Source organism: Syzygium oleosum, unplaced genomic scaffold (assembly GCF_021117445.2).
Source record: "Syzygium oleosum isolate NSW1041296 unplaced genomic scaffold, Sole_v2.1 Sole_v2.14, whole genome shotgun sequence".
NCBI lineage: Eukaryota > Viridiplantae > Streptophyta > Magnoliopsida > Myrtales > Myrtaceae > Syzygium > Syzygium oleosum.
Genome location: NW_026607498.1, coordinates 2,076,527 through 2,089,788, shown reverse-complemented (window position 1 = coordinate 2,089,788; position 13,262 = coordinate 2,076,527). Strand labels below are relative to the sequence as shown.

The window sequence follows — 13,262 nt, the reverse complement described above, 5'->3', positions numbered from 1 at the left end:
AAGCTTCATTGCAAGTTCTCAGAAACAGACAGATGCTTGACTGAGCCTTGAGATAACTGCTATATTCTTTTATTATTGTTATTATTATTATTATTTTCCCCTAGCCCTGTTTTATACTCTTGTTGGTAATTATTTTTCTAATCCCAAAGGTCGATCACCAAATGTAATTTATTAATTAAACTCAAACGTTTGGACGCATCTAGGAGATATTCACCAAAGCTGGAATAAATTTACTAATGTGGTCTATTAATCCCCTTTAACCTGGTGTATGATCGAGTCCGAATTCCCGAATACTAAAAGGTCCTCAATCTTTACACTCATGGCCGCCCTTAGTCCTAGGAAACAAGCTTTATAGTTAACCATCCTGTTTGTACATTCAAATCTTGTTGCAGGCGACAACGGGGGGATATTATGCAAAAAGATAACATTTTAAGTAACGATCGCCTTTTATTGTATGATCAATTTCATTAATAGGTCACTCATATATGTGTATGCGCCTATTCGAGTAAAAAAATTTGGGCAAAAAAAACTAGGAATGCAGCGTTTTTCCAATTATTTGTCATGTTGCATTGAGTTTGAGTGGGCAAATCTTCCGAAGTGTGTATCTTAACTTTTCGGTAACTTTTTTTGGCGAAATTTGTTTGGATACTGTATAACTTTTTGAGATGAATGTCATAGAAAACACGAAATTTCTTGAAAATAGGAGGAGCCATGCTATTGGAGCTTTTCTCGAGGTATTTATCTTGTTGCGTTAAGTTTGAGAGGACAAATTTGCCAGATTGTAGTTTAAGAAAGTTGGAAAAAATGACGGTAGTTTAAGAGATACTTAGATCCAAATTTGGTTAGTGAAAGATCAAATGAATAACATATTTGATGTACTAACTTAGTTGAATCATAATTTCACTATTGTGCAACAATACAAAGCTATATGAACATTCTTTAAACTTCTATATCTTTATATTTGGAAAAGTTGAGATTGGAAATTGTTTTAGCTTTTGCTTTATTGTATAGTGGAGTTTTGCATAATGGAGAAGAGATAAGGGTACACAATATTGCTCTCGAGTACATCACGCACTTAATAAAATTGCTCATAAATTGAATAGGACAAAGGCCCCAAACTCTCCACTAGCAATTATTTCTGTAGAAAAACCCATACCAGCAAAATCTGGTGGATGCAGACCCCATCCCCCATCTTTTCAATTAGGTCCTCTGGTTCTGGCGAATATAACCTTTTCGTACGGCGATGCGGGTTAAGCTAAAAGCTCACCTTAAATAAGTAAATCCTCGTCTCGAGTATACTAACCTCGTAGACCATTTGAAGACGCGAGCTAAAGCGTATGGAGTACGAAATCCAGTACCCTCAGCGACATAGAAAATTTGAATCTTCATTGCGTTTCCAGTTGATCAAGACGTGTATGCAGGCTCCGGTCTTTAATGGCGCGAATAACAACCATTCTGTTTAAAAAATCAATTTCTGTATCATAGATGAGTTTTTGAGAAAAATACGCATTTGATAACGACATAAAATTTCTATTCTCGAAACAAAAATTTGTTTGATAGTGACACAAAATTTTTTTCTCCCGGGCGGCCGGCGAGTGGACAGTGGGTGACGGCAAGAGGAGGGCAGCGAGTGGCTACGGGAGGTGGCGGTTGGCGGATTGTGAGAGGCGGCGAACGGCAAGCGGTGACTGCTGCGGGAGGCGGGCGGCGGATGGTGAGTGGCTGTGGGAGGCGAGCGACGGCCAGCGGCAGGAGACGGCGGTCGGCGGACGGGCGGGAGGCGGAAGATGGCGAACGGCAAGCGGTGGAGACGGCGGGCGGCGGATGGTGAGAGGCGGCAGACATCAGGTGGGCGGTGGGTGGGTGACCGGCTGGTAGTGAAAGCGAGTAACGAGAAGAATTTTTATTTCTCATTTTTATTCAAGAAATAGAAAAGTAAAAAATTTTTACTTTTCATTTCTGTTCCAAATCTAATTCTGAAATCAAAATTTGTTCCAGAAATAGAAAAATGAAATTGCGTTATCAAACGGATTTCTATTCCAAATCTATTTCAGAAAAAAAAAAAAAAAAAAAGAGAAGCATAGTGATTATCTTTCGCAGCGACTTAAGTCAAATCTTTTGGTCCAAAACAAGAGTATAAGAGTGATGGGGGACTAGGACATCGTCTCACTTTTATTTGTGGTAACACACATGCATGTCCTCCATTAGCAGGAAACAAAGACGAGAGTAGATGAGTTCATGTAATCTGTCAAATGGACCGCCCTCAGTCTGAATGTGTGTACATCACATACGATGATCTGTGTCTCTGTCTCTGTCTCTCTGTCTCTCTGTCTCTCTCCATTCATAATTACAAACTTCTGCAAAGACAAACACACTGTTGTCCTCTCAGAATCTCTTCAGATCTCTCTCTCTCTCTCTCTCTCTCTCTCTCTCTCTCTCTCTCTCTCTGTAGTCTCAACTTTGTCATGGTACCCAGGACCACGGAAACTGGCATGATTTTCAAGGCTAGCTGAATCCAGGAGCTCTCCAAGGCTCATAACTGCAGTCTGTGTACGCTCCACTATTGCCTCCATATTGCAAAAGCTTGGTGCACTGGAGAGAAGAGCGTGAGGGAGAGACAGCAATAAGCTCTCTTGGAAGAAGGAAGGATGGTGTTGTGGGACATGTTGAGCCGAAGCCTGAGCAGCGCAGCAGAAGCAAGTAAGCAAAATACATGCATGACGAGTTTGCTCGCGATGATGAATGGTTTTGTCACCAGAACTAGTGTTCATATCGATTCATTCACTTCCCCTCGTGTTGCATCTGGAGAGAAAAAAATTGTGCGGACGGGGATCCTCTATCTCCCTCGATGTTCTCGCGCCTGTCTCGACGTACCCCCGAATCGCTTCGATGCTTTACCTTGTTTTCGTACGCACCGACGGCTGAGAACTGGTCGAGACACCAATCGGAACGCGGTGCGGGGCAGAGGATCCTCGTGAAGTACGTGCGTTCATGTGTTGTGTCTGCATACATAGTCCTTTTTCTTTTATTTGTATGTGTGTGTGGTTTTGTGTCTCTTTGTGTTCTGTGTTGCAGAGTGTTCTTGCATATCACGTACATCTGCTAAACGTTAACAGTCTCATCGCCTTCGAACAACGTGCGATTGTTTCACAAGAAAAGCAATCGTACTATCGAGTTAAGCTTAGAATCTTTAACTTTGATTGGCCGGTGCGCGGTGAATCCGACGACACATAAGATAATTTCTTGTGTTCTTGGCACCGGCGATAGCAGCTGCTCTCGAACAGCCAAGAGTCACCCCCAAAACATTCAAGATATGGCTTTAGAGTGTCCGAATGATTGGGATTTTCGAGACGGCAATCCTCTATTCGCTTATTACCGTCTCAATCTTTGTCGTATGCATTGGAAAATGACATTAATCGCCAGATCTTTAGAAATTAAACTTTAAATATATAATGTTATCATCCTTTGTACTTTTTTTTGGTTGAGAAAAATTACGTTAATATTAATACTTAAGAGTTTTTAAACAAAAAACCCGACAAAGGAGCATTCAATCATCCTTTGTATTGTTTTATTTTTATGGGTCAAAATACTTCGTGTTGTTAGAATGGCCAAGAGTAAAGTCAAAATAGTCATCCCTTAGCCTGTCCAAGCTAGCGATCCAATTTGGACGTAATCATGACGTCAATTTGGGAAAGCTTTGTAGTTTTACCTTACTATAAAGGTGTTCTTTTTTGTCTTTTCTACCAAAGTTTTATTTTACTAAATCATGCTACCATTCATATGTTCTGGATACACGTTAACCCAATAATTCTCAACTGATAATTTACGTGGATCCCATATCAGATTCATATGATCTGATGATTGAGATTCGATTCATATGTACCTGCTGATGTAAATATTACTCCATGCTTTGAGCTGCAAGCATATACATTGTCAACTTCATCAATGTTTCAACGTGCGGGAGTGGAATCATTATGGAACTCCAGATTTGTCCAGGACTAAGATTTGGACGAACGTGGACCACCTATTTTTGGGGGCATACTTATCTTGAAAATTCCCAAGTTTAGGTCTAATTTCAATTCTTCCCCCAACTTTGTTTTGTCTTGAAAAAATATCCCAACTTTCACTTTAGTCTCAAATTTACTAACGGATCCAAAAATTGCCATTAGTTTCTTCAAAATTTTCAAGTTAGAGGTTCATTATTCAAACTCGCATCTTCTCGACATCCTTACCTTCGTATGGAATAACACCGCCTCCTAGTGTTAATAATCTTGAAGAGACCAGTGACGATTTTTTGACGTGCAAGTTTGAAGCGGAATTTGAAATTAGACCTAAAGTTGAGGTTTTTTTTAGGGAATTAGCCTTACTTTTGGGCAACGCTAGTCACTTTGGAACCGTCACTAACACATTTTAGAACCCTGCATTGCGAGGCGTCAAGTGAACATTCAGTGAGTTGCTGAGAAAATTTGGAACAGGGGATTGCACTTCGAAGATAACGTTAATGATTTTACGAAGGGTCGTGTAATTTTCGAAACATTCGAATCTAGATAGAGTGATAAGGCCGAGAGAGTTTGCAAAGCGGTTGCAGTAGTAGGATCAGACTCTACACACAAGACAACTGCACAGTACAGGCCAGCTCGAATTTTTGTACAGTAAGCAGCAAAAGCAGAGTCGGTTCGAGGAATCCCATGAACATATAATTGTTTGTCTAGGGATAGTAGTATGTTAAGGTGAATTCAGTTTGTTTTCTTCTCTCTCTCTGCTCTTTTTTTGGTTCGGTCGCTTGGAAGTTTTCGCGAACCCGGGTCTCGCGGTAAGTCTCCGGTCCTCGAAGTTTGATTTTCTGGGTCGAGTTTGATGGCGCGTGGTTCATGTCATTAAAGTTAAAGTCATTAGGCATGTTCTTGTGTGTGGCCCAGCCTGTCTGCAGATGAGGGTAACTAGTTCTTTTCAACATATGCATCTGTATATAACAGAGCAGTGCCCAAACAAATGGAAAAATCGCAAGAAGGGCAAGAAAACGATATTGATTTATGCCGGCAAATGATATATACATCTGCACAGTGTATATACACTCAATTCAAGTGCTTCCTGGAGACAAGCCTGCCATGGAAGGAAACCAAAGATGCAGTGACTAAATACAACAGTCCTCTTTTGTATGTTTGTATTGTTTTTACAGCTGGAAAGACGCGGCGAAAGGCAATATGGGGAAAATTACGGTTCTGCGTCTTTCGAAAACACTAACTAGGCTCTGCATCCACAATTTTCTTATTATGCATGCAAATTCGACTGCAGCATAGGGCTGTCAATTAGTCCTTAGAAGCCAGAACATAATAACGGTGGAACAAGCATAACCAGTTCCATTCTAGATGAAACAAAGAGCTCTTCCATTTGCTAATTTAGCTGAGTCAGTAATAGCATACCAATGAGGTTCTCACCTGAATGTGTGCTTGAAACTGTGTTCCATTGCAAAACAGAGTCGCAGATTCTTCAGGGACTTTGGAGAGCATGGCTAAAGATGAACTCACCTTGCCTGAGGGAGCAAGTCAGCATCAGTTTTCAACTCGGATTCCTTGGAATCCTGCTTCTAGTTTCCTTGGGGAAATTAGTGCGCTTTCTGGGAAAACGGAGCAACGCTATGGATCAGGCAACGGACAGACACATGATTGGCAACAAACCCAGCATGATATACAAATCCAGCATTGTCTGCACAGCGTTAGTACTGGGGACACATCTCTTAATGCTATTGATGTCAGTAAATGGCAATGACGCCACATGTCCTTCTAAAACTCAAGCAATTTCATCGGAGATCCTGCAAGTAGTATACTGGGCAGTTACACTCATTGTACTGTACAAGATACCGAGAGAGAAGTATTTGAAATTCCCATGGACTTTAAGGGCATGGTGGATGTGCAACTTCCTCTTGTCTGCTTTTTGCACAACTGTCGATATTAACTATATGATTACGTACCACAGCCACTTAAGGACACGAGACTTCGCGAACTTCATGTGTCTGCTCGCCTCCACTGGACTGTTCATCATTTCCATCCGGGGGAAGACAGGCATGGTCTTCTCGTATGCCAATGGCATCAGGGAACCGCTTCTTTCTGATAATGTCGAGAAACATTCAGAATCCAAAAGGGAATCTCCATATGGGAAAGCTACCCTCTTTCAACTCATTACCTTCTCTTGGCTTAATCCATTATTTGCTGTGGGGGTCAAGAAGCCCCTCGAGCAAAATGACGTGCCCGAACTAGACATCAAGGACTCCGCAGCATTCGTTTCTTGTTCTTTTAGTGATTGCCTAAAGCAAGTCAAGGATAACAACAGAGCCAAAAATCCATCCATTTACAAGGCAATCTTCTTTTTCATCAGAAAGAAAGCGGCGATCAATGCACTTTTTGCGGTAGTAAATGCCGGAGCATCATATGTTGGTCCATACCTCATAGACGACTTCGTCAATTTTCTAACTGACAAGAAAAGCAGGAGCTTGGAGAGTGGCTATGTGCTAGCATTAGCCTTTCTAGGTGCCAAAATGGTTGAGACTATAGCACAGAGACAGTGGATTTTCGGAGCACGCCAACTAGGCCTTCGGCTTAGGGCTGCTCTGATATCGCACATATACAAGAAGGGACTAGTTCTGTCAGGCCAATCTCGCCAAAATCACACCAGTGGAGAGATCATCAACTACATGAGTGTGGATATCCAGAGAATCACAGATCTCATCTGGTACTTAAACATTATATGGATGTTACCCATACAAATCTCGTTAGCAATCTACGTTTTGCATACTAATTTAGGTTTAGGGTCTGTCGCTGCACTAGCGGCAACATCGATTGTTATGGCTTTTAATATACCTCTAACCAGAACTCAGAGAAAATACCAGTCCAAGATCATGGAAGCTAAAGACAGCAGGATGAAATCCACTTCAGAGGTTCTTCGAAACATGAAAACCATAAAACTTCAAGCTTGGGACAATCAGTTCCTTAACAAACTAGAGAGCTTGAGGAAAATAGAGCACAAGTGGTTATGGAAGTCGCAAAGACTGGCAGCGCTATCAGGTTTCATCTTCTGGGGATCACCGGCATTCATCTCTGTTGTGACTTTTGGCGCATGTATGCTAATGGGCATTCAACTTACTGCTGGAAGAGTCTTAGCTGCCCTGGCCACTTTCCGAATGTTGCAAGATCCCATATTCAATCTACCGGACTTGCTCAATGTAATTGCACAGGGTAAAGTTTCAGTGGATAGAGTTGCTTCTTACCTGCAAGAAGAAGAAATTCAGAAGGATGCCATTGAATATATTCCAAAGAATCAAGCACAGTTTGATATAGAGATTATCAATGCTAAATTCAGCTGGAACGTGGACTTGAGTACTCCAACTCTGAACGATATCGAGTTGAAAGTTAAGAGGGGCTTGAAAGTGGCAATCTGTGGGACGGTAGGATCGGGGAAGTCGAGCCTTCTGTCATGTGTCCTAGGAGAAATAGAGAAGCTCTCTGGCCAAGTGAAAATCAGTGGTACGAAAGCTTATGTACCTCAGTCTCCTTGGATACTGACAGGGAATATCAGGGATAACATTCTGTTTGGAAATCCATATGATCCCGAAAAGTATGACCGAACAGTCAAGTCATGTGCTTTGATTAAGGATTTCGAGCTGTTCGCAGCGGGCGATCTCACGGAGATTGGAGAAAGAGGCATCAACATGAGTGGAGGGCAAAAGCAACGGATACAAATTGCACGTGCAGTTTACCAAGATGCTGATATATATCTGCTTGATGACCCTTTTAGTGCAGTGGATGCTCACACGGGCGCACAACTCTTTGCAGTAAGTTTTTACACTCTCATGCAAGAATAACGGTACAATGATGGATTGCAAAATGAAATCCTATGATGGTGTCTCTCATGCTTTGCCACAAAAATTTGCATTCTGAGTTTATTCCCTGTAGGACTGCCTGATGGGAATGCTCAAAGACAAGACAGTACTCTATGTGACCCACCAAGTTGAATTCCTTCCAGCAGCAGACCTCATTCTGGTAAGTAAACTTCACAAAAGTGATTCTCCATTTGACCACGGTGAATACTCAGAAAGAACAGATATTTACTGAAAATACACAAACATCACCTGAAAATAACTCTGAGAAGTAAGATTTTGGCAATTAATTCATCCTTGAGAATCTGAAAGTCCAGAGACCATGGCATTGAACATTCATGTTATGCGTCATTTAAGCGACATCTAAGCTCATATGTTGACTATGCTTCTGTTGATCTCTGACATCAACAGGTGATGCGGGATGGAAGAATAGTACAGGCTGGTAAATTTGAAGATCTCGTAAAACAGAATATAGGATTTGAAGTGTTGGTGGGTGCCCATAGCGAAGCCCTCGAGTCAATTCTCACGGTTGAAAATTCAAGCAGAACAACTCAGGACCCAACAGCTGATGGCGAATCCAATGAAGATTTTGATTCTACAGCTGAACTTCCACCAAGAAGGCAAGACTCTGAGCATGATTTATCCTTGGAGATATCAGAGAAGGAAGGGAGACTAGTGCAAGATGAAGAACGAGAAAAAGGAAGCATTGGAAAAGAAGTTTACTGGTCCTACATGACAACTGTGAAGGGTGGAGCTCTAATCCCGATAATTCTCCTGGCTCAGGTCTCATTTCAGATACTTCAAGTAGCCAGTAATTATTGGATGGCATGGGCTTGTCCTCCAACAAGTGATACTGAACCAGTGTATAAAATGGATATCATCCTGCTCGTCTACATACTGCTCGCTGTTGGAGGTGCGCTATGCGTACTTCTTCGAGCAATGCTTGTTGCAGTAGCAGGATTATGGACAGCAGAGACGCTATTCACAAAAATGCTTCACAGTGTAATGCGGGCTCCGATGGCATTTTTCGACGCAACCCCAACTGGAAGGATCTTAAACCGGGTGAGCAACATAGCGCTCCTGCATTTCGAGTCCTAAGTATGTCATCATACATGAACATCAAAAATGATAGCAAGCATAATTATTTCTTCGTTTCATCATCCTTTCAGTTTCTTGAGAAGCAGATATGAAATCAAACGTACAAGCAACCAGAAAATCAGACATGACCAGTTGAAATGTCACTTAATAACATGTAATTGCTTGTCTGCAACTGTCAAAGATTGCTTAACACCTTTACTCAGATTGAAATAGTATTGCCAGTGTCAGTAGAAATCTGAACGAATGAAACTAGTTTTTCACGCAATTTTCTCTTTATAATTTTAATGAATATAGTAGATCTTTGAAAGAGTTAGAAAGTGTCCAATCCCTGACCAAGGATTCTACATGACCTCTATAAATTATTCAAGACAAATTCTTCAACATTTCACAATTTAACGGCAACTCCATCAGGAACAACTAAAAGACAGATTGAAATCGTTTCATTCCTGGATTAAATTGAATCAGGATCATTTTGCAGTGCCAAATAACTCACCACGACTGCAAATAGTATTTAGTTAGGCCTGATTACGTAACAAGTAAAAAGGCTGATGTTTATAGGATGACATTTTACCATGTTGTATGCAGGCATCTACTGATCAAAGTGTGCTAGACTTGGAAATGGCATGGAAATTAGGTTGGTGTGCTTTCTCCATTATAATGCTTCTAGGAACAATTGCAGTGATGTCACAGGTAGCATGGGAAGTATTTGTGATCTTCATCCCAGTGACTGCAATATGTATATGGTACCAGGTAATTCCATTCCCGACAATAGTCACACAATTCTTTGAAGGACAAGTTTTTGGAAGCGTTTAGCATATGATATTCCATGTATTTTATGTATTTTAAATGCTAGATTTCATTGTCACCTACAGGGAATGGTGTTGGTCGTGATATAAATAACAAGAATCTATAGCTGTATCTAGAATCTGAATCAAATTCTTCAAAGCAGCTCAATCAATGAGTTGAAAAGCCCAGTTTGATAGATAATGTCACGACATCCTTTCCACTTTTATTCTTATGGCATTGTCTCAAGCAAATCAGGATTTTTTAATCCATTCTTTAAAAAGGTTCGAAGATGAATAGGTACGAAGATGTTTTTACTCCCCAAAATAGAGTGACGTGAGTCGGCCAAATTATATGACAAGTAAAATGCTCCTACTAAGTTGCTCCAGAATGTCACCAAAAGATGATACTATATTGAACTACTTATATAAACATTCTTCTTTCCTCATTTCAGCAATACTACATACCAACAGCGAGAGAACTAGCCCGCTTATCAGGGATTCAACGTGCTCCAATTCTACACCACTTTGCGGAATCACTATCAGGAGCCGCAACAATTCGTGCTTTTGACCAAGAAGATCGATTCAGTTATGGAAATTTAGGTCTTGTAGACAACCACTCAAGGCCATGGTTTCATAATGTGTCAGCAATGGAATGGCTTTCATTTCGCCTAAATCTTTTGTCTAACTTTGTCTTTGCCTTTTCATTGGTTTTGCTGGTATCTCTCCCTGAAGGAATTATCAATCCAAGTAAGTCCTGCAAATTTTCTCAGAATATCTCGCTATGACAAGATTATAAGTAGTATGTACTATGCATACCATACTCTTCATTATTCTCCGAACAATATCAGACATCTGCTAGAATCAACAGTACATAATGAGTAATCTCAAACTGAATAATAGTCAAGCAGTTAGTATAAAATCCTTTATGATAAATTCAAGCATAATCTAGTATGAAGCACTTCTCAGAACAGGATATATACAGATAACAATTTAAAGAAAATCAATTATTGTTTTGCAGGCATAGCAGGGTTGGCTGTAACATACGGAATTAACTTGAATGTTCTTCAAGCTTCTGTTATATGGAATATATGCAATGCTGAGAACAAAATGATCTCAGTCGAGAGAGTACTTCAGTATTCAAACTTAGCAAGTGAAGCCGCTCTTTTGATAGAAGACAGCAGGCTTCCCAGCAACTGGCCGGAAACTGGAAAGATTTGCTTCAGAAACTTGCAGGTAAGCCAAACATCAGCTTCCGAGACAATCAATAAAAATTTCAGTTCCCACATCCCGACAATAGTTTGGGATATTCTGCATCACTTATGGATAAGTTCTCTATAATTGCTATCGATCTCACTCTCATCCTCCGGAATGCCCATGAGATGTCTTTGACTGACTTACATGTTGATTCTCCCAGATCAGATATGCTGAACATCTTCCATCTGTCCTTAAAAACATCACCTGTACGTTTCCTGGCAAGAGAAAAATTGGTGTAGTAGGAAGGACAGGGAGTGGAAAATCAACCCTCATACAGGCCATCTTTAGGATTGTTGAGCCCAGACAAGGAAGCATTATAATTGATGATGTTGACATATCCAAAATAGGCCTTCATGACCTTAGATCAAGACTCAGTATCATTCCTCAAGACCCTACAATGTTTGAAGGAACAGTAAGAGGGAACCTTGACCCATTGCGGCAATACTCTGATAGAGAAGTATGGGAGGTAAAACTTCTCTCCCCTAAAGCTTTGCCTCATATGTGACTTGAAGTAAAAGAAGAATTTTTTAGTTAGGATTATTTAGTATGAGAAGATGTCATCATCAAGTCCAAGTTATAGAAAAAGCACATGTGTACGCTCACACAAAAACATTTTACCAGATTAATATTATTGACACAATTTGCAAAGTAATAGATTTTGCCACATTCTGATTATAAAAAAGAAAAGATTTTGCCACATTTAAGTACAGTGGAGTGCAAGCAACTTCATCATGTTTCTCTAACCTACAAAGTTTCTCTATGAGAAGTTCTATAACCACAAATTCATGCATCCCTGTGGAACGGATCTACTTTGGACATCATGATAACAGAATTTCTGATATTACAGGCATTGGACAAATGTCAACTTGGTGATATTGTCAGAGGAAAGGAAGAAAAGTTAGATTCCGCAGGTCTGATCCTTTAATCACATCCATAGTACAGAGTGGCAAGCTTTGTGAAATCTACTAATCATTTTTTTCTTACAGTTGTGGAGAATGGAGAAAACTGGAGTGTGGGCCAAAGGCAGTTATTCTGTCTTGGAAGAGCCTTGCTGAAGAAAAGCAGTATACTTATACTCGATGAAGCAACGGCATCAGTTGATTCTGCTACCGATGGCGTGATCCAAAAGGTCATTAGTCAAGAATTCAAAAACCGCACAGTGGTGACAATAGCTCACAGAATCCATACAGTCATAGACAGCGACCTTGTTTTGGTTCTTAGCGATGGTAGGAACTATAACATTTTTCGGTCCACACTTGCGTAAACAGTTCTATGTTGGAGTTGATACTGAATAGCTCCTTTCATGTTTGATCGAACAGGAAGAATAGCAGAATTCGACACACCCACGAAATTACTGGAAAGAGAAAATTCATTCTTCTCCAAGCTCGTAAGGGAGTACTCCATGAGGTCACAGAGTTTCAACAGCATAGCACACCTCAATAGCTAAACCCGGCAGTTACAACATGAAAGGGAACAGCATCAAGGTGGACTAGGAGAAACCGTGGGTGTCCTACGATTTCATCGACACTATCAGTTTCACATATGGCGGGGTCAACATGGGTGCATCGAACACAAGATCAACAAATCTGTGAAGTAAACAGAGCTTCTGAGTTCCCCTCTAGGATTTGGCAAGCAATTTATTTTTTATTCTTGTTAGGTTGAGTGCAGATACTTCATTGTCATTGAAATTATCAATATGAAGAATTCAATGAACCCTTTTAACCAAAAAAAAAAAAAGAATTCAATGAACCCCCCAGAAAATCCAACTTCATCTGAGACATGTGTAGGTGAGTAAAACTAAGTGTAAGCATTATTTGGAAAATAATCAGAATTTCAAGAACATAAAAGGAAGATGCTTTGCCGAGGTAGCATTTAGCAACAAGATCATGAAAGCATGGTTCAATATTTAGATATCTTAACCCTTCTCCTAACACGTTGGTTAAACTTTGGCCTAATACTAAGGGTCAAACATTGGAAATTAGTTCACTTTCTCAAAAATTGAATTTCCTAAAAACATTTTCTAACGACACGAAGTTTTTGGTGAAACAAACAAACCTTAAGTGTGGAAATATATAAGTAGGGTGATAAATAAAGAGTCTGGAAATATTTGAACTCATGACATCTTGCTCTTGTACCATATAAAACTTTGTGGGGTTACTGTCAACTAATCTGAATAAATAAATAGTTAGATAAAGACGTAGTTTAATATTTAAATATTCTAATAAGTTGCATTCTGTGTTTTAGACTTTGAT

General features: G+C 40.2%; 1 protein-coding gene across 2 annotated transcripts; it reads left to right on the top strand.

The window, feature by feature from the left end:
- Positions 1 to 2,157: 2,157 nt before the first annotated feature.
- Positions 2,158 to 12,723, top strand: LOC115667070 (putative ABC transporter C family member 15). Of its 2 annotated transcripts, XM_056317563.1 has the most exons (12): positions 2,158 to 2,274; positions 2,477 to 2,700; positions 5,478 to 7,828; positions 7,950 to 8,036; positions 8,285 to 8,935; positions 9,557 to 9,721; positions 10,209 to 10,503; positions 10,775 to 10,989; positions 11,171 to 11,476; positions 11,858 to 11,921; positions 11,997 to 12,236; positions 12,330 to 12,723. In XM_056317563.1, the coding sequence occupies exons 2-12, from the start codon at positions 2,649 to 2,651 to the stop codon at positions 12,455 to 12,457; spliced, it is 4,554 nt and encodes a 1,517-aa protein (XP_056173538.1). In that variant the 5' UTR covers positions 2,158 to 2,274; positions 2,477 to 2,648; the 3' UTR covers positions 12,458 to 12,723. The 2 variants fall into 2 exon arrangements, with proteins under 2 accessions (XP_056173538.1, XP_056173537.1); XM_056317562.1 differs by lacking the exon at positions 2,158 to 2,274 and having other exon boundaries at positions 2,391 to 2,700.
- The last annotated feature ends 539 nt before the right edge of the window (positions 12,724 to 13,262 follow it).